The sequence below is a fragment of the Harpia harpyja genome, chromosome 13 (assembly GCF_026419915.1).
Source record: "Harpia harpyja isolate bHarHar1 chromosome 13, bHarHar1 primary haplotype, whole genome shotgun sequence".
Lineage (NCBI taxonomy): Eukaryota > Metazoa > Chordata > Aves > Accipitriformes > Accipitridae > Harpia > Harpia harpyja.
Genome location: NC_068952.1, coordinates 44,828,089 through 44,848,939, shown reverse-complemented (window position 1 = coordinate 44,848,939; position 20,851 = coordinate 44,828,089). Strand labels below are relative to the sequence as shown.

The window sequence follows — 20,851 nt, the reverse complement described above, 5'->3', positions numbered from 1 at the left end:
TAATTAAAAGCAGGGTAATAAAACATCTGGAGGACTGGGAGCTGGGAAGGGCCAGCCAGCCTGATACCCTGCAGCTGCCTCTCGCTGTTCCTTGAGAAACTTGGGCAGGGGGGGACCGGGGTCACCAGTTATTTAGATGTTACAAAAGCCTTTTCATGAAGTATTTCAGGCAAAGCAACTGAAGAACCTTTGTGGAGCAGAGCAAGGGGCTGCTGGCCCAGCGGGGAGGGGTGGGGAGAATTTTGTGGCCCTGGGGACCCAGGATTTGGGGACTGTTCCCCCCGGTGTCCGGTGAAACGGGGAGGTGGCAAGTGTGGCTGGAGGTTGGGGTTCACAGTCAGGCTGTAGGTGATGGGATGGGATGAAGGCAATTGCTTGGAGATGCTGGATGAAGCCCTGTTTGGTGCCATCCCAGCACCCTCTTGGGTGATGGGCTGCAGGGTGAGCACCCGTCCCAGCTGTGTGTTCCCGTCATGGGGGGAACGAGCTCACCCTGTGAGAAAAAGGCAGGGTAAAGGGTTTTCCAATGGGTCTGTCTTCCAGGCTGGCTTGGAGCTGCCATGGTGGGACCCTGGCATCCTGCTCTCGGTGTGGGGTGGGATGGGGACCCCTCTCTGAGAATCCCTCTGATGTGGGTGACAGGGACACCCTGGTGGGATGGGGGGTACCTGGGCAGATTGGGGACACTCAGGTACAGTGGGACACACGGGTAGGATGGGGTCACCTCAGTGGGATGGGGCCACCCTGGAGGGACAGGGTCACCCCGGGTGGGGGTGGGGGGTTATCCTGTTACATGGAGGCACCCAAATGGGATAGGGGCAGCCCAACAGGACAGGGGCACCCTTGTAGGATGGGGGAAGGTAGGGACAACCTAAGGAAGAAGGGGGTACCCACGTGGGATGGAGTGTCCTGGGTGGGATGTGAGACACCCAGATGGGAGGGGGCACCCTGGACCTGACTGATTGGGGGTCCCTGAGTGGGACGGGGGGCCCAGATGGGTTGGGGGGCACCCGGATGGGATGGGGGGACCTGGATGGAACGGGGAGGCACTGGACAGGATGGGGGAACCAGGGTGGGATGGGGGCAACCCAGGATAGGATGGGGGGGGGGGTACCTGGAGGGGATGGGGGTCCTGGATGGGATAGGGAGGCGCTGGATGGGAGATGGGGGAACCAGGATGGGACAGGGGGACCTTGGATGGGGGGGGACGGGACCTGAACGGGGGGACCCTGGATGGGATGGGGGGACCCTGGAAGGGATAGGGGTCCCGGAGAGGCCGGGGGGGCCCCGGACAGGCTGGAGGGACCCCAGATGGGCTGGGGGGGGGGTGCCCCGTGTGGGACGGGGGACCCCAGGACGCACCGGGGACTCCCCCGGAGGTGGCGGGCACACGCCACCGGCTGACTCCCGGGGAGCTCCGGGCGGGCGGCCGGGGCCCGATCCCCTCCGAGCGGGGCCGGACCGGGCCGGGCCGGTCGGCGGAGCCGGTGGCGGGCGGCGGGGCGGTGCGATCGCCCTGCCCTGCCCCGCGGTGTCGGTTTGCAGCCGGGCTCCTCCTCCCCCCGCCGCCCCGCGCATTCCCGACCCTCCCGGGCGGCGGCGGCGGCGGCGGCGGCGGAGGGGGGCGGCGGGGGCCGGACCCCCACCATGCCGCAGTTGGAACCGGCGGCCGGGGGACGACTTGGGGGCCCCCGACGAGCTCATCGCCTTCCAGGACGAGGGAGAGGAGCAGGACAAGGGCGCGGGGCGCGGTTCGGCCCACGGGGACTTGGACGAGCTCAAATCCTCCTTGGTCAGCGAGACCGAGAACCGCGGGCACCGGCACCGGGACCGGCTCCGGCTCCGATACCGAGGTGAGTCCCGGGGGGGGGATGGCGGAGAGAAGGAGTGGGGGGGACGCGACCCCCCGCCTGGCCCCGCTCACCCCCCCCTCTCCCCGCAGGCGGAGCGGCCCCCGCAGCCCCGGGAAAGTTTCCAGAAGCCGCGGGACTATTTGGCAGAAGGTACCGGCTCCGCTCCTGGCCCCCCCCCCCCCTTCCCCGCTCCGGTCCCCGGTCCCCGCCGCATCCCCCCGGGACCATCCGACACTTCGCAACTTCTTTGTTTCCGCCCCCGGTTGCGGGCGGGACCCCCCCCGTGTCGTGTCCCTCCCCCCCTCCGTCTCGTCCCCCCCCCCCCCCCCCCGTGTCTTCCCCCCCCCTTTCCGTGTCCTCCCCCCCTCCCCGGTGTCCTCCTCCCACCCACCGGAGGAACCGGTCCCGACCTCCGCCCCCCCCGCGGTGAGCCTGGCCCCCACCGGCCCCAGGTCCCGCCCTCCCCCCCCCGAGGAACTGCCCCCCCGGGACCCCCCATGCAGTCGGCATGCCCTCCCCCCCGGGGGCGACGGGTCCCGGGACCCCCCCCCCCCCCCGCCACCAGCTCAGACCCCCGCCCCTCTGCAACCGGGACCCCCCTCCCGTGGGGACCGCGCCCTCCACGCAGCTGGGACCCCCCCAGAAGGACCAAGGACCCCCCCAAGGGACATGGGCACCCCCAGAGGGACCTATCCGCCCCCCCCCCAAGTGGGGGGCTCAGACCCGTGATGCCCCCTGCCTCTGCAACCGGCACCCCCCCCGGAGGAACGGGCGCTGGGACACCCCCCCCCGCAGCTGGGACCCCCCCCCAAAAGAACCAAGGACCCCCCCCAGGGACTTGAGCACCCCGGGAGGGACCTACCCATGACCCCCCTATGCCCACCCCCTCCACGGGACCCCCCCCGCCCCGTGGGATCATCTCCCTGCCCCCGCCGCCTCCTGACCCCCCCCCTTCTCTCCCCAGTGGTCAGACGACAGCAAGATGGGGGTTTTTTTAAGGGCCCCCCCTACCCCCGGCTACCCCTTCCTGATGCTCCCCGAGCTGGGCAGCCCCTACCTCACCAACGGAGCCCTCTCCCCCAGCGGCGCCCGCACCGTAAGTGCCCCCCCGACCCCCCCCCATCCTCACACCCCCGTCCCGAAGGAAGGCAACTGCCTGATGCTAACAAAAAAAAAGGAAGAAATTAGGTTTATTCCCCTAATAAGGGGACCAAAAAATATTTGGTTCACTTTGCCCCTTCCCAGGGGACTGCACCCCGGTGGGGGGGTGGGGGGAATTTGGGGGGGGGCTCGCCCCGGGCACCCAGCCCCGAAACCTGACCCTGAGCTGTGCAGCTTTTCTCATTTAAAAAGGGCTCCCTTCGACTTTTTAAAGCTCTTAATGGGCTGACATTGTCTGTCCCTCCTTTGGCGTTTAGAAAACTGATTAAGCAAATTGAGCGAGCTTTAGATGGGCGGCTGAGGGTGGGGGCACAAAGGGGAGTGGGATTGACACCCCCCCACCTCCACAGCATCCCTCTACACCCAAACCATCCCAAACACCAACCTGGTCCAGAATCATAAACCTAGTCCGGAAATACAGACCGGTTTTAGAAATACAGACCGCTTTTAGAAATATAAACCTATTTTAGAAACATAACCTATTCCATACACATCCCTTACCTGCCTCAGTTTCCCGTCCCGGTACCCCTGATGACATCGCCGGGGGGGTTCTTTCCTGGCCCCGGGAGGGATGCGGTGCCCGGCCGTGGTACCCGCCGCATCCCCGGGCCAGAGCATCGCGCCATGCTTGTGGTTTTTTGGGTGTATTTCTCGCGCCGGAGCCGCGGTGGTGACACCTGATGGTTGTAAGCACGTTATTTGCCCGGGCTCTATAGGAAGCTGCGTTACCATATGGAATATATATAGGATGGCAAAAGTTGTTGCAATTAAAATGGCTTAAAATCCCCAGCATGGGCTCGCCGGCTGGGATCCTGCTTTCTGGCAGCATTGTGCGGGGAGCTTTCTATATTTTGGGGGATCTCTTGCTTTTGCTTTATTGGAAGCAACTGGTTTGAATGGCCGTCGAGCGTAAATCCCGGGCTGGGGAGGGTGGGGGGGGCCCGGCTGGTGGATTATATAAATATTCCTGTGTTTGGCCGGCAGCCGGGTGCTGGATAAAGGTTATATTCCCAATTTGTCACTTTTGGTATTACTATGGTTTGGAGATGATGCACAACTGGCCACGATCCCAAATAGCAGCGAGGAATAAGGAATAATTAAAAGGGACCGGGGTTGGGATTCGTAGAAAACGGCCGCTAACAATGATTTAATGAATCCCAGAAAGGGGGATTAATTAAAAGGGGCTGGGAGAGGAGCTGATATCGCATCCCGGTTTTGGACCCGGGCTGATGATGTGCCTGGAGAAGGGCTGGAGGGATGAGTGGGGATGGGAAAGCCCCAGATTGGGGCCAAATCCTGCCAGATTGGAGTGTTTCTGTGCAGAGCTGAGCCTGGGGTGCCAAGCAAGTGAGGAGTGTCGCTGTGGGGGCAAACTTGGGGTGTTGGGAGGATTTTGCGGGCACGTGGAATGTCTCAATGCGACTGGGAGGTCTCTTGGAGCCAACTTTTGCTGTGCCACTGGAGCAGGGTGAGGCCCTGCCATATCCTGCAGCCACTTGTGCAATGAAAGCGTCTGAGCTCTGCGCCGGTCAGCACCACCCTAGCCCCCTTTTCCACAAGCTCCCACCGGAGCGGCAGCGCAGGGATCCCCTGGATCCCAGGACATCATCATGCCGGTGAGTCCAGATGGGGTCCAGCCGTACGCAGCATCCTCGATCCCGTACTGGATCTGGCCGGGTGCAGCATCCTCAATCGCGTACCGGCTCCAGCCAGGCGCAGCATCCTCAATCCCGTACTGGATCTGGCTGGGCGCAGCATCCTTGATCCCATACTGGATCTGGCTGGGCGCAGCATCCCTGCATGACAGCATTGCCCGAGGGCACCGAGCTCTGCACCGACAAATCCGCCGCCTGCCCTCAGCCGGGGAGGCTTCAAGACAAGACCCGACACGTGAAGCGCAGAGGTGGTAGGAGGCGGGAGGCCACCGAGCAGACCTGGGAGCTTTTTTTCCTGTTTCCTTCTTTTTTTTCCCCCAGCCACTGGAGGAAATGGGCTGATCCACAGGATCTGGCCATTCTGGTGACTGTGGCATCCTTGCCATCCCTCAGCTGGGCTGCCATGGATTGAACCATGTGACTCTGCCATGTGAAAAAGGAAGATTTGGGGGGGAAAAAACCCAAAAGGCAAATAATCTCTGTGCCCAGGAGATGCTCTGAGGAGGCAGCCTGGGAGGGTGAAGGATGCCAGGGCTGGACGTGCCCGTGGATGCAGGTGTTGGACCCGGCAGCGGTGAAACCACTGGAGGAGTTGTTTTGGAGTAACAGACAGGGTAGCCAGGGCTCTTGCATCTCTCTGCTCCAAAATATTTATAAATCTGGAAAAGCGATGCTTTCACGCGCCCTGAACCAGAATAATCACCTCCATACCTGTGCAAAGCTGCCAGGCACCGAAGCAACGGGATGCTCCTGCCATTCGTCTGGATTAATTCACTTTGCTCCGATATCACCTGTGGTATTTCCAAATGGGACCCTGAAATTTGGGGTGTTCCCACCCCAGTATCTCTTTTCTGGCAATTCCTGACAAGGGTGGTATTTTTGGGGGCTCCTCTAAGCCAGCGGAGGAATTTGGCAGGGTCTAACAGTGGCATTGCTGTTCGGAGCAGTGTTTTAGCCTGGTTTTCCCCACGGGTGCACCGAGAATTGGAATTGGGGACCCCCAAGGCTGAGTTTAGTTCCCTGGGATCATTGGAGCCGCGATTCCCAAAAATACGAAGGTACCCAAGGTGGGATGGAAAGAAAAAGCTCTGGGTATGCACCGGCACCGTGAGCTGGACGGATGCAAACCCCTGTTGCCGCTGTGCCAGATCCATCCCATCAGCATCATTCGGAGCCGGCGTCTTTTATCCCAAGCCCAGAACAAGCTGGATCCGTACTGGGGCAAAATTGCACCCTGGCATCCTCCTCCGGCTCGGGGAGGGGACGGGATGGGAACTGGCCGCTCGGCATCCCCAAGCCAGCCACAGCACTGCCAGGGAGGTGAAGGCAAGACCACGCATTAGCAGATAAGAAAAACCTCACACGGGGTTGTCATTATTTCCCCCCAAAAAGGCAGTTTAACCCCAGGAATTTGAGTCTGGAGGTGAGTATTTAAATAAACCTGAACATTCCTCAGGCGTGGAAATTCAGCCAAGGCACCCAAACAGCTCCCTGTGCCCCGCAATGATGCCATGCTGGTGTAATTAATGCACGCCGGTGTAATTAATGCACATTGGCAGGTTGTGGTCCCAAAATAAATCAGAAAAAAACCCCATAACCTGGGCTTGTTTCGGCTTTTTTTTTTTTTTTCCCGTTCCTGAGATGAGCTCGCGATCCCCGCGTGGGCTGCAATACAGAGGCATATCTGTCTGCAAAAGAAAATATATCCTCTTAAATGCGTGGCTGCCAAGAAAAATGATTAAAATACAGATTTTTGGCAAGAAAAAGGCTTGCTCCAAAAACCGGGCGGGTCTTGCCGGAGGCTCCGGCGGCGGCTCTGGCTGAGCAGGGAGGGTTTTGGCATGCGCTCGTCGGGATGCAGGATGGAGGTGTTGGGATGTGGGGGTGGATTTTTTTGGCTGTGGGGGCTCGCTCAGTGCTCAGCATCCTCTAACTGTGGCGGTTCGTCATTTGCTGTTTGAGCTCCGGGCACCTCTGTGAGATTTGCTGGTTTATTTGGGATTCCCCCCCCCCCCAGCAGTGCGGGCTTCCTTCCCCACCCGGAAAATATTAAGAAAAAAAGGATTTTTCACACTTTTTGGCTTCTTCATCTCACCCCATGCAGCTGCCGGGCCGATCACATCCCTCCCGGCAGCGAACCCTCCCCATGCCTCAGTTTCCCCACTCCGAGGTGCTCCTGCCTGTTGAGCCTTCGCACACAATGGCCCCTTTATGTCTCCTCCTTAATTATGCTATTCGGCTAATTACCCTGGGTTTTTTTGGGGGGGTGCTAAATGAGACCTACAGGAGGTTTCCACTACCCCCCCCAACTTCTCCCTCCTCCCTCCCTTTTCCAACACGATTCCCAAATTAAAGCAATGAAGTAAGCGCTCCGGGCGACTCTCATAAGACCTGGTTTTGTTAAGGGGACTTAACGCGCATTCATCATCTTTCTGGTATTCTGAGCAGCTGCTTTTCATTAGTTTTTCTTCCTTGAAGTTGCTGGCGGGAGCGAGGGAAAGAGGAACCCAGAGAGAAGCGCCCGGCGCATCCCAGCCAGAGGAAGAGGAGGGTTAAGGGCAGGGGGGAGGTCGGGCTCGAGCTGTGTCCCATCTTTCCACGCTTGTAGTGGGGTTTGAGGGTGTTTTGGGGGGAGAGGGGATGGGTTGGCGTGTGATGGTCTGGGTGATGGTACCCCAGGGAGGAGGAGGAAGGGGTGATGGTGATGTGCAGCTTCATGGCTTGCTTTGCGTTTTGGGGTGGGTTTTGGCAGCAATGTCACCCTGTGCGTGCACCCTGGGAATCCCTGAGCCCCAGGAATCCCACCCAGAGCCACGGCAGAGGCCAGGGGAGGTCGGCAGGCTGTGAGGCCAGAAAAGCAGATGTCCCATGGGTCCTGCCGGGGGGGGGGGGGTACAGGACCCCGCAGTGTCCCATGGGTGCTGCTGGGGGGGGTACAGGACCTTCTTGGTGCTCCCACGAGCCTGGGCGCAGCATTGCCCGGCAGGATGCAGAGGTGCGTCTCCGGAGGTGTCAGCCCCCAGAATCATGGAGTTTGTGGCTGGTGGGGGCATGGCAGGGCAACGGGACCCTCTTTGTCCCAAATTTCTGCGGCAGCATGGCTTCCAGCAACTTTTTTTCTCGTCCCTGTACCTTGGATGGGATCTTAAACATTTTACATGTGCCAAAGTCCACCCGGGGGCTTGGAGCACTGTTAAAATACGCTCCCCATCCAGGCATCGCATCTTGCGTCTCCCTGAAACCGGGGATGCTCTGGGGGGGGTTCGGAGCCGGTGGGATTTTTTTTTTTTGCCGGGGCGGGGATGAGCCCTTTGCACCCGCTGGGATCCCCCCGGCGCGGATGCAGCCGTCGCCTGAATGCGGGATGAATGGAGCCATTCAGCGTGATGGACGGGAGCTGAAAGCTGCAGACAAAAGCCTCGGGGCAGCGGGGGAAAACTTGTTGCCGCCAGGTTTGGGGAGCAGGGAGGGAACTGCTGGCAGTCGGGGATCCTGGCTTGCACCGTTCTTGTCTTGCTTAGCGGCTGGGTGTGCGCACAAGGGATGCTCGGGGTACCCACGGGTGAGGGGTGCTCGGGGTGCCTATGGCTGAAGGATGCTTGGGCTGCCCACAGGCGAGGGATGCTCGGGGTACCCACTGGTGAGGGCTGCTCGGGGTGCCCATGGCTGAGGGATGCTCAGGGCATCCCCCTGCCAAGATCACTTTGGGATGAGGCTGCGCCGACAGGCTGCCCAGGAGCCGGCTTGGCCGGCATCCTGGCATCGCTCCAGCCCCTGCAAGCCTCATCCTGCTTCCTTCCATCCCTCCCATCTCTCCTTTCCTCTCACCGCCTTCCTCCGTGGAGCCGTGGCCGGGGCCAAGCTGTTTAGCAGATGCCAACCGGCATCCCCGGTGCAGCAACTCGGGGATCTGTGGCTCAAGATAAGGGCAGCTTTAAGCGCCGCCTCTCCAAGCTCATCCCAAATGTTTTTTTGGGGGGGTTATTTTTCAGCTCCCAGCTACTTTTTCTGGTTTCCCATCCTGGTGCTGTTGGCATTTCCCACCCAGTTTGTGCCAGTGTCAGTGTGCCACTAACTGAGGGATTTAGGCTGCATCATGTGAATGGTTGAGCATCCTTTATCCAGGGCTTGCGAATTGCCAGCGCTGCACCCATTCCCACCCCCAAACTGGTGTCCCTGCCAGGGATGGCCTTTGCCTGCCTTGTGTCACCCTAGAAATGCCAGGAGGGGACACTGCGAGCCATGGGGACAACCCAAGACGCAGCATTGTGCCTCATATTGCCCCTTTGCAGCCCTTTAAAAACCCCAAACCCCTGGGAAAAGAAATAACCCCACCGGGTATTTTGGGGGTTTGCCTTGGTGGGATGCGGGGATGCAGGAGACCCCCCAAAAGGTCTCGTCCCCGCTGGAAACTGCCATCCCGGCGTTCGCGGCCGACATCTGGAGGAGATTATTTGGCTGGGAAGCAGCTCGGAGGGGAGCGAGGCGGGGACGGGGGGGGGCGGTGAGGATTTACGGCTTGTTTCTTGGGCTGTAAATCCCAGCTGTAATTGGGATTTCTCCCTCCTTAATTATCCACGGGGAAGCGGAACGCAGCGGCTCCCCGCACAGGCATGCGGGACGGGCGATGGGCTGTGCGGGGCCGGGATGCTATTCGGTTTTCCCTCCTTTTCTTTGGCATTAAGGTGATTTATTTCAGCTCGAAGGACACCCGATACCTGGCACAGGAAGACGAGAAACTGAGTCCTCTCTTTCCATTTCTTTCCGGCCCCTTCACTGCGTTCATTTCCAGTTCCACGGGGAAAAAAATCCCCGTGGCTGGTGTATCGCTGGCCCGTTCACTTTCCTTTTCCCCCTAAGTGGCACTCGCTTTCCATGTCCCGTGATTGCCTTTGAGAAAGAACTTTTTCCCCCCTTTCCCCCCGTCCCCCCCCTTTTTTCCTCCCCCCCCTTTTTTCCTCCCCCCCCTTTTTTCCTCCCCCCCCTTTTTTCCTCCCCCCCTTTTTTCCTCCCCCCCCTTTTTTCCTCCCCCCCCTTACCCCCACTTTTCCCCCTTCCCCCCTCCCCTATTTTTTTTCCCTCTCTTGGGACTCAGCACCCGCAGACCCCCTCCCCACATCTTGCTTTGCACCAAAACCTCCTTCACAGCAGCTCCGGGTTTGCAGCCCCAGGACCTCCTGCCGGGAAGATTTGGGAATTTTCTAGCTTTTTGCTCCCAGGCACAGAGTTTTATCAAATCAGACGAAGCGTCGAGCCTAGAATACCCATTCCTGCAAAAATCACATCTCTCTTTGACCCCCTAAGCTGTTAGGAGCCAAATTTGGCTGGTTTTATCCCAAATGAGCCAGTGATGCTGCTCAGCGCTACGATCTTGGGATGCCGCAGGACCGGAGCATCCAATACCCGGACAAAGATTTTCGTTAAACATGCCGCAAAACCCCATTTGCTGTCCCGATGCTCGGCCTTTCCCTTCTCCCCTGACAAGGTTTTGGGATGTATTTGGGGGAAAAAGGGCCGGAGTGGAGGCGGGAGGGGGAAGGGCGAGCTGTCAGTTATCCTGCAGCTGTGTAAACAGGCTGGGAGTGAGGAGGACTGGGGGGGGTCGGCGGGGGCTGCGGCGGGGCCACGTTCAGGCTTGCCAAGCCCAGAGGCTTTGCAAAGCCCCGGGAATTCAGGCTGGAAAAGGGGATGGTGTGGGGACAGGCGATTTGGGGTCACCGTCCCCCACCACCTGCCCCAGGCTGCTCCCAGGGACGGAGGTGGCGTGGGAGGGATGGACAAGCAGGGATGTGCCAATGGCATGCTTCTCTGGATGCTTTCCAGCTCACCCATGGGTTTTTTGGGGATAGGGATGAAGTGGCCGGCTGCCGGCATCGCGTGGATCTTCTTGCCGGCACTGGTGATTCCTGCGGGGTCATCTCTGGGCTGGAGCATGCGCAGGCAAAGGGGAAAGCCAGCATGGAGGCTTTCCACCCCCAGTGCCTGCCAGTAGTGTTTTACCCCGAAAAGTGGCAGCTCAGGTCCCAAACAGACCTTTTCTCTCCCAAAATGAGAGGCTGGTGGTCGCCAAGCCTGAGCCTTTGAGCCCAGCAGAGAGGAGCACGCTGCGACCCCATGCCGTCTCACTGGGACATGCAACGTCGGGACAAGTGATGTTGGGACGGGCAATGTTGGGATGTGCAACGTCAGGAGGACAGGCAGTGCCTGGAGATGTAACACCAGGACCGGCAACGCTGGGATGCGCAATCCTGGGATGTGCGATGCTGGGAGATGCACCACTGGGACACGCACCACTGGGACATGTGATGCCAGGGCATGGAAGTCCAGGACTTGAGATGCTTCGACATGCAACACCAGGACACACAATGCTGGGATATGCAATCCTGGGACATGTGACACCAGGATTTGCAATCCTGGGACACACGACGCTGGGACGTGCAACACTGGGATATGCAATGCTGGGACATGCAACACTGGGACACGCGACACCTGGACACAAGATGTCAGGACATACAATGCCAGGACACACGATGCTGGGACATGCCATGCCGGGACACACAACAGTGGGACATTTGATGCCAGGCCATGCGATGCTGGGACACGCAGCGCCAGCCCTGCTGCCAGCCAGGACTCTTTCCAGCAGCACTTTTCCTTCTTCCCAGGGAAAACATCTCAGCCAGGATTGAGTCCCGTGTGCGGAAGAGGAGAGGAAATCCGCTCATTAAAGCCCCTAATTGGGTATTAGGGGATCCCACAGCGTTTGCATCTCCTCCCCGAGCGTGGAGGCGAAACGCCGCCGCTGCCGCCACACGGCACGACCCCCTCTGCCCCGGCACGCTGGCCCCTGGCATGCCACCACCACCACCCCTTCCTCCAGCTGCTGGGGCCACAGGGCGGCCACCGGCGGGGGCTCACCCCACCCCAGGGAGGGGATGGACAGATGGACAGGAGACTTCATTGTGGTCCTACCGCTCTGGCAGGGAAGGGGTTAACTCCCTGCTTTTAATTGGGGGGTGGCTGGTAACGAGGAACCAGAACTTGCTCTAATCTCTCTGGAATGTGACCGATTTTCAACTATTTTCTTCTTTTTTTTTTTTTTTTTTAATAGCTCCAATCTGCCGCTTGCGCACGGTTCCCGCACGTGGTGGTACAGTGGGAGCTGTGTCCAGGCTGGGGCCGAGGGGAAGGGGGGGGCTTCATTTTTCCACATTACCACTGAACCGTTCGCCAGCTCCCCCCCTCTTTGTATATTTTGAAAGGGTCCCCCCCTTCCTCTCCCCTCCCCGGCCTCCTGAAACGGCTTCAAAATGAGAAGCAGCCTTTTATATACCCGGCCTTTCCCCAGCCGCCGTCCCCCAGCGGCTTCTCCGCTTACAGAATAGACGAGAAAGTCCCCTTTGTGATGGGGGCAGCGGGCAGGGGACGGCGAGGCGGAGCCGAAGGCACCCGTCGGGGATGCGGGGGGCATCTCCTGCCTTGCCCCGGCACGGCCCCGGGGATGGCGAGGGACTGCGTGCGGCGGCGGCCTGGCGCGGTGGTAGGGATGGCGGGGCACCTCGCACAGCATCCGAGCGTGGCTACGGGGATGCTCAGGGCATCTCGTGTATCACTCCGGGCACGGTCATGGGGATGTCGGGATATCTCGCGTGTTGTCCCAGAGCAGCCATGGGGATGCTCAGGGTATCTTTTATCTCGGACCGGTATGGCCACGGGGAGGTTGGGATGTCCCAGGCGTCACCCTGGTGTGGCTGGAGGGATGCTCCAGGCATCTCGTGCCTCACCCCAGGCGTGGTCGTGGGGGTGTCGGGACATCTCGTGTGTCAGCCAAGCACAGCCATGGGGACACTCTGGGCATCTCATGCGTTGGCTTGGCACAGCTATGGGGATGTTGGGGTGTCCTGTGTGTCACCTTGCGCCTCACCCCAGGCATGGTCGTGCGGGTGTCGGGACATCTCGTGTGTCACCCAAGCACAGCTATGGGGATGCTCTGGGCATCTCGTGCGTTGCCCTGTGTACCATCGTGGAGATGTCGGGATATCTTGTGTGTTGCTCCGGTGCAGTCGTGGGGATGTTGGGGCATCCCCTGCATCACGCCGGCATGGCCACAGGGATGCTCAGGGCGCCTTGTACATCACCCCACTATGGCCGTGGGGATGCCGGGGCACCTCAGGCATCACCCCAGCTGCGGATGCTGCTGCATCCAGCCCGGGAGCATCTCTAGCCGAAACCCTCTCCCCGTCCACACGACGCTGCAGCTTTGGTGGCACGTGGGGCGGCAGCGACGGCGCTCGGCTGTTTGGAACCAGCCCGGAGTTGTACGGCAGCCAGACCCCGGGGCTTCCCCGTCGCAGCCCGGCAGCTTTGATCACCCAGATTTGGAAGATGCATCAAAGCCAGTGCTTCAGGAAACGGCTCCTACTGTACCGGGGAGCGCAGGGAGTGCGGCGGGTCACGGTGCGAGCCCGCACAGGTCACGGGGCCGCTTGCATACCGAGCGTGCTCTGAGCGCGCACAGCACCCTGGCTCCCTGCCTCCTCCGCGACTGGCCTTCGGAGGAGCAGCCGAGGGCTGGGTCTGGTTATGGCTCCCCGGCACTGACGGGTCTGTCTTGCCACTATTATCCCAGCAGTGCCAAAAATCTCCCCGGGGAGAGCGCGCAGAGGCATCGGGACCGGGATGCTGGAGCATCCCTGTGTGCAGGACGGGGATGGGACTTGGGGTGCCTGGTTTAGGCAGCAAAGCAGGTTTTTGGGGGGATCCCCTGTGCTGGTGGCTGCGGGAACAGTTGGGTCACGGGAAATCCTCATCTCGGGCTTCATCAGGACCGTGCTGCGGCCAGTGGGGTTTCCTGCAGTGCCTTTGTGGCGGTGCCATCGGCATGGGGTGGCCCGGGTTTGCCAGCGGGATCGTCCCCATGGCTCGTGGGCTCCTGGCACGCCCCGGCAGGTAGTCCCGTGTCTTCACCTGGCTTTGCCGGGCTGCTGGGATGTGTTGGTGAGGTTGTGGCTTACCCAGAGGTGCGGGGCCAAGTGCCGGCAGGATGGGGGGTGCTGGGGGGATGCTGGAAGAAGTGCTGGAGATGGAGTGGGATACTGGAGATGGGGGGGGAGGTACTGGAAATGCAGGAGGGTGGCTACTGGAGATGTAGAAGGGACACTGGAGATAAAGGGGGGGATACTGGAGGTGCAGGAGGAGATGCAGAATGGATGCTGGGGGTGTACTAGTGATGCAGGAGGGGATGTAGGGGAGATGTTGGAGGGGATGGGGGATGCAGGGGGGATACTGGAGATGCAGGAGGGGGTGCTGGAGACTGGGGGAAAGTGGGAGGTGATGCGGGAGGGTGATACAGGACACTTTTGGGGGCTGCAGGAGGCAATGCAGGCAGGGATGCATCTTTCCAGCCGTGGAAGGGTTAACGCTCCCCACAGCTCCTCGCTGGGTTTTCCTTCCAGCTGCTTCGGATCAGGAAGGTTTGTATGGCGGCAGGGAAATTCCTACACGCAGCTGCAGCCCGTCCAGGCCACATTCCCCAGCCCCGGCATCTCGCGGGACGCGCCTCCCTCCCGCCGTCTGCCGGGAAATGCCTCCGGCCCCCCTCCGCCGAAAAACACAACACAAAGCACCTTTCTTTCAGGGGCCGCTTACGTCCAGTGCCAGGGAGACAAACCCGGGTGTCGAAGCAAAGTTTAACCCAGGGAGGGGAAAAGCCCCCCCAAAAGCCCCATATTTGCCTCCCTCCACCCCTTGTTGCAATATGGGGCTGGTTTCTTGCACTCTGGTAATTCAGGGTTGGTGCCGGTACTCTGAGGACTGGGGACTGGGGACAGGGAGGGCACCCCCTGGCATGGGGACCACCTCGAGGCTGAGCCCCACAGGCGATTGCAGCTTGCGTCAGGCATCACCACATCCCCAAAAGTCTGGTTTTGGGGTAGGGTAAGGCGGCATTGGCGCAGGCGGGTTGGGAATTGCGGGGAGGGAATGTGGGGGCTCGGGGCTCCCCAGCAAGACAGCACCATTTTGGGGCAATGATTTGGGATTTAAGATTTGGGGCTTTGCACCATTTATGGGGTCTGTAGGGGCATATAGGGCTGAAAACAGCCCCGTGTGCCCCCAAAACCCCTTTGCCACCAGCCCATGGTGTCCTCCGTGGGTTGGGGTGTCCCTGGCCGAGCATGCAGCTGGGGCTGGGGGGATGTTTTGGGGACAAGGGGTGTTTTGGGGCTGGAGGGGGTGTTTCAGGGCTGGCGGAGGGCATCAGCCCGGCTCTCCTGCAGTACCTGCAGATGAAGTGGCCGCTGCTGGACGTGCCCGCCGGCGCCACGCTGAAGGACAGCCGCTCGCCCTCGCCCGCACATTTGGTAAGAGCAGCTGAGTCTCACAGGGGTGATGGGTTTCTCGGGGGAAAACCCCACTCTGGCCACCCATCATGATGATACGATGCCCATGGGGGTGGGTTTTTTGGGGGGGTGGCCATTGTTTCACCCTCCCATGTGCTCTCCCTTGCTGCCCCACAGTCGAACAAGGTGCCGGTGGTGCAGCACGCCCATCACATGCACCCGCTGACGCCGCTCATCACCTACAGCAACGACCACTTCTCACCGGGCTCGCCGCCTGGCCACCTCTCACCGGAGATCGACCCAAAGACGGGTGAGCACGGGGATGGGGGGGACACAGCATCGGCTAAGCTGGGACAAGTTCAGTTGAGCAAAGGGACCATGACGGTATTGGTGCCGTGCTGGGAATGGGGTGCTCTCCGTTGGACGGTCCCTCTGCTTGCCAGATGGTTTTCACAGCCTGGTCCCTGCGTGGTGGGAAGGGGATGCAGCCGGTGGCCAGGGATGGGTCCTCACCTGGTCACAGCTTTGGTTGGGGTGCGTGGGGATCCCTCCAGGTCTCCGTTATGGTTGTCTCAGCATCCTTTCCCTGTGCTCCAGATGGGCAGATGGGTGCTGGGAGAGAGATGGGGTGCTCAGAGGGAGATGGGATGCTTGGCAGCAGACGGGATACTCGGAGAGAGATGGGGTGCTGGGAAGGAAATGGGGTGCTCGGAGGGAGACAGAATGCTCGGAGGGAGACAGGGTGCTCGGAGGGAGACGGAGTGCTCAGAGGGAGGTGGGATGCTTGGAGGGAGACTGTGTTCAGGGGCAGACAGGGTGCTCAGAGGAAGATGGAGCACTCAAAGGGGGGGTACTTGGAGGAAGATGGGGGTGCTCAGAGGCAGACAAGGTGCTCGGAGGCCAACAGAGCGCTCAGAGGCTGCCATGTCCATGTTTTAACACCAGTTCCCCTTCGTCTGCAGGAATCCCACGGCCGCCGCACCCGTCCGAGCTGCCCCCCTATTACCCGCTGTCACCAGGAGCCGTGGGCCAGATCCCACACCCGCTGGGCTGGCTTGTGCCGCAGTAAGGATGGGCTTGACCCTGGGCCAGGGGCTCGCTCCCACCTCTGTGTCCCTGTTCCCGGGCAGGTCCCGTGAGCTCCACATCCCTCTGAGACCCTCCTCCTCTTCCCACTTTATCCACTTTTTTCCCCTGTGAGCTCAGTGGGATGCGGAGGGCTCATGTGGGGTCTGCGAAGGGAGGGGTTCCCCACCGCTGGACATAGTGGGAATCATCAGGATGGAGATCGGCCGGAGACCAGTCCAAGGGCCGCTGTGAATTGGGGAGAGATTTTTTTTCCACTACAGCTTGTGCTTTTGCAGGCAAGGACAGCCCGTGTACTCCATCCCACCCGGCGGCTTTCGGCACCCCTATCCCGCCCTCGCCATGAACGCCTCCATGTCCAGGTGGGTATCGGCAGGAATGAGGGACCCTCCTTGGGTGTCCCAGAGCTGGCAGCGGGTTTTTGGCCACTTCCCTGAAGCTGATGCTGGACTCAGCCCTGCAGCAGCATCAGCAGTGGGTGCTCCTGGGGAGACCCTGCTCTGCATGGGCACAGACCAGTCCCAGGGGGTTGTGGTGGCCTCCTCAGCCAAAAATACCCCCAGGAGGGTGCGGATGGTCCCCATGGGTGGGGAAAAAGTGAAATCCCGTAGGGTCAGGGCATGGCTTAAGTTGGGTCCATGTTACTGTCCTGCACAAGCTGGGGCAGGATCCAGTGTAAAACCAGACCCCCAACTGGGTTAAGGCTGGTGGTTCCTTAACCCAGGAGGTTCTCAGGAGGGTTTGGGGTAGAAACCGGGGGCTGTTGGTGCCCGTGGGGAGCTGATGAGACTTCTCTTCCCACTCCCTCTGCTGCAGTTTGATGTCCAGCCGTTTCTCCCCGCACATGGTCCCACCACCCACCCACGGGCTGCACCCCTCGGGCATCCCGCACCCGACCATCGTCTCGCCCATTGTGAAGCAGGAACCCACCCAGCCCAACGTCAGCCCCGGAGGCAACTCGTGAGTGGGGGACAGGAGCTCATCCCCTGGGTGCCCTGCATGGTGCAGTGCAGGTCCTGACCCGCCGTCCCGCTCGTTGCAGGAAATCCCCTGTCACTGTGAAGAAGGAGGAGGAGAAGAAACCCCACATCAAGAAGCCGCTCAACGCCTTCATGTTGTACATGAAGGAGATGAGGGCCAAGGTGGTGGCCGAGTGCACGCTGAAGGAGAGCGCTGCCATCAACCAGATCCTGGGCAGACGGGTACAGGCATCGCCCTTGGCATTAGCTTCGCGCCCACACGCTGCCCTGTTTGCGACCTTAAAATGGCTTTCAGCCCCCTTTACCTCTCCCCATGGCTGGGTCCCTTGACCTGGGGCATTGCCAGCCCAGCAGGTCCCAGGGAGCTGGTGGGGACCTGGGTGGCAACAGGACGGGGTGGGCTGGGAGCTCTGCAGGCCCAGGGCAGCGTGTCCTCCGGGCCAGCAGCGTGGCTTTGGGTTTTGCAGCTGGGCTTTGGGTTTTGCAGCGGGGCTTTGGGTTTTGCGGCGGGGCTTTGGGTTTTGCGGCGGGGCTTTGGGGCTTCTAGCGTGGCTTTGGGGTTTGCAGCGTGGCTTTGGCTTTGGGGTTTCTAGAGTGGCTTTGGGGTTTGCAGCGTGGTCTCCTCTCCCCCCTGCAGTGGCACTCACTGTCGCGGGAGGAGCAAGCGAAGTACTATGAGCTCGCACGGAAAGAGCGGCAGCTGCACTCGCAGCTCTACCCGACATGGTCGGCGCGGGACAACTATGTAAGTGTGGCCCCCCCCAAGCCCCATGGCCCCGGGGACTGGCCGGGAGGAGGTCTCCCCTCCTGTCCCCTTGCCGGGTTCCTGGATGGTTCCTCTCCCAGGGGGTTTGGCTGGTGGGAAGTTGCTTGCTGTGCTTGGGGACGTTGGTGTTTGGGGTGCTGGGGGCGGTGGGTGATGGTGCTGAGTCACTGGGGATGCTCTGCTGCCTTCAGTGGCTCCTGCATCCCTGTGAGCTGCTCTGGGACACTGTCAGACCCATTTCTCATCCTTCAAGCAGCCGCCAAGGGCTCTCTGGTGGCAGAAAGCCATGTAGGGACTTTATAATATTTTCCAGGGCAAGAAAAAGAAGAGAAAGCGAGAGAAGCTGGCCCAGCAGCAAAGCCACGACACAGAGAGTGAGTATCCCCCCTGCCAGCCTCCTCCCTCCTCCGGCTTTCGGCCGCTCACGCCGTCCTCCATTGTTCGCAGGCTCCCTGGCATCCAAGAGCAAGAAGCCGTGCGTGCAGTACCTGCCAGCCGAGAAACCATGCGACAGCCCCGCGTCCTCCCACGGCAGCATGCTGGATTCGCCCGCCACGCCATCGGCCGCCCTGGCATCCCCGGCTGCACCGGCTGCCACCCACTCAGAACAGGCTCAGCCCCTCTCGCTCACCACCAAGCCAGAGGCCAGGGCTCAGCTCACCGTGCATTCGGCCGCCTTCCTCTCGGGCAAAGCCACCTCCTCTTCTTCCTCCTCTTCTTCCTCCTCTTCCTCCTCCTCGAGCCTTGGCAGCCCACCCTCGCTCCTCTCCAGACCCATCCCCTTCACCTCGGTGCCCTCCACGGCTCTCCTGGCCTCGCCTCCGTCCTTCGCGGCCGCCATCCCGTCCCCGCAGGCTGCCCTGGCCGTGCTGCAAACGCAGCCCCTTTCCCTGGTCACCAAACCTGCTGACTAAGGGAAAAACTCGTGCCCCCCTCGTCCCGTCCCATCCGTCCCCTCCCTGCTGTACATTGCAGAAGCCACAATCAAGATTCAAATGCAGCCAAAACCATTATTGGTCAATATTTGACCCTTTCTGAACTCTTTTGTAAGCAGACTCTGGAGGAAGGGGCTTTCTGCTCAGAGCTGCTGCCAGCAGTCAACCTAAAGACCGTTTTTATTAAAAAAAACGAAAAAAAGAAAAAAAAAAAGAAAATAAACCCTCCACAAGCTGCCGACAATGGAAGTCTCCTGCGAGCTGACCATGGGCGCAAGCTGAGTGCCTGTCGCTGCTGCAGGGCACGGTGCTGCTGACGGCCCGGTGCTCCCATGCATGGGCATGCCAGCACCGAATGCGGCGGGCATTGAGCTGGGGCCGGCGCTCCGTCCTGGAGGCAAGAGCAGAAACACCGGCTACTGACCCGGTGCCTCTGGATGCTCCTGAGTCCTCCCGTCCTGTGGCTCTGCTCCCAGCCACGGTGATTGCCTTCGCTCCGTCCTGGCGAGGAGCCGGATCCTGCCCTGAGGATGCTGCACCGTCGGCCCTGCTCCTTCCCGTGGTCGTGCTGGGGTGGGCAGGATCTGGGGCTGAGCCCTGGGTGGGGGGGGTTTCCCCTTGAAACCCTGTTATTTTTCACAAAAGGAAATAAAACTACAGCTGCAACTTGCTGCGTGAGCGTGGTCAGTGGGGGAAGCGCTCGCTCCTTGCCTATCGCCACCTCCTCCACACCAGCATCGCCGTGCCCCAGGAAGCATCTCGGGATGGGGCTGTGGTCCAGCCCCAGAGCGGGGCATGGGGCCAGGCATGGCCCCAGCCTGAAAGCACCACCCAGACGATTCCATCAATGGGTACAGGGTGATTTTGGGGTGTCCATCACAAACCTGTGATGGAGCGAGTGGGCAGTGTACGGTTTGCTAGAGAGGTAGAGGCAGCAGGATGCGCGGGATTAGGTAAACCAGTTCGGGGGGTGCCTGAGAAGCCGAGGAGTGCACGTTACTGGTGTGTATCTCATGGCCAGGAGCTGCAGGATGCCCTGTGCCTGCTTCTTCCAAACCAGGAATGAAAAGACAGATTAGGATGAAAAAGGACCTGCACAAAAGCAACCCAGGGTCACCCAGTGGATTTTCAACCAATCTTAAGTTTTCTGTCAGTTCAACACTTGAGCTAATCAAGACTCTTTGTCTCGCTGTTTTTTAACAGGAAAAAAAAAACTATCTCCAAGTTTTCCTGTTGAAAGTCACAATTTTATTTTCTTTTGCAGATTTAATTCTGACCTGCACCTGCCCAAAGGTGATTTGCGGTGTTTATAGTCCCGTTTTGTTCCCCTTTCTGAATTTCTTGGCTAATTTCCACTTCCCAGAACCCAGCCTGGCTCCTCTCTACCTGTGCCAGTACTGTGCTGTGGGGACCATGGTGTCCTCAGGCTCCCAGCCCGTGGTGGTGGGCGACGTCCAATCCATCACTACCAGTGATGGGCTGAGCCCTTCCTGTGGCTGCTGGCCCTCCGGCTCTCAGTTTGGTGGGTGTCTTTGCTCATTTGGTGGAATAAATGATGCCTTCGCCTCCTGTTGTGACATTTCTCTTTTCCTTTCCAGTGCCGAGCTGGTGTGAGAAGCCACTGGGGAAGTATTTTTAGCAAACTGGAGGAGCAGCAGATGTCCGTCTGCAGGTAGAGGGGAAAAGGGACCATCTTGGTGTCTTGTCCTTAAGGAAGACGGCGTCCACGTTTACCAGATGTTGTGTGAGACAAGTGCGTGCCATGGGATGACGCTGGCATCTGTAACCCCAGTGGATGACACCTGGATTCAAGGATTCCTATTTCCATATTGGAGCTGGGCGGAACTACCAAAAAAGTACAGCCGAGCGATGCCCCCAGCTATGGGTGCAGACAAGAGCACAGCCTCGAGCCCTTGCATGAGCACCAGGGACACATTCCGGGCAAACACTAACTCGCGTAACCTTGTGAAAGCTCCAGATGACTTCTGCAAACAGTGTCGGTACCTCCAGCAGGAGCACAACTTCTCCCACCCAGCAGAGGATCATCTTCTGGACTGGAAGTGACAGCTTAAATTCAC

At 60.2% G+C, this 20,851-nt stretch overlaps 1 protein-coding gene across 1 annotated transcript; it reads left to right on the top strand.

The window, feature by feature from the left end:
• Window positions 1-1,632: 1,632 nt before the first annotated feature.
• TCF7L1 (transcription factor 7 like 1) lies at window positions 1,633-19,432 on the top strand. The gene is given in 15 exon segments (XM_052805539.1): window positions 1,633-1,671; window positions 1,673-1,831; window positions 1,833-1,853; window positions 1,943-2,003; window positions 2,818-2,864; window positions 2,866-2,949; window positions 14,944-15,027; window positions 15,184-15,316; window positions 15,969-16,071; window positions 16,371-16,454; window positions 16,909-17,052; window positions 17,135-17,294; window positions 17,710-17,817; window positions 18,152-18,212; window positions 18,286-19,432. Coding segments are annotated over 15 exon segments (1,740 nt in total). The 5' UTR covers window positions 1,633-1,647; the 3' UTR covers window positions 18,753-19,432.
• The last annotated feature ends 1,419 nt before the right edge of the window (window positions 19,433-20,851 follow it).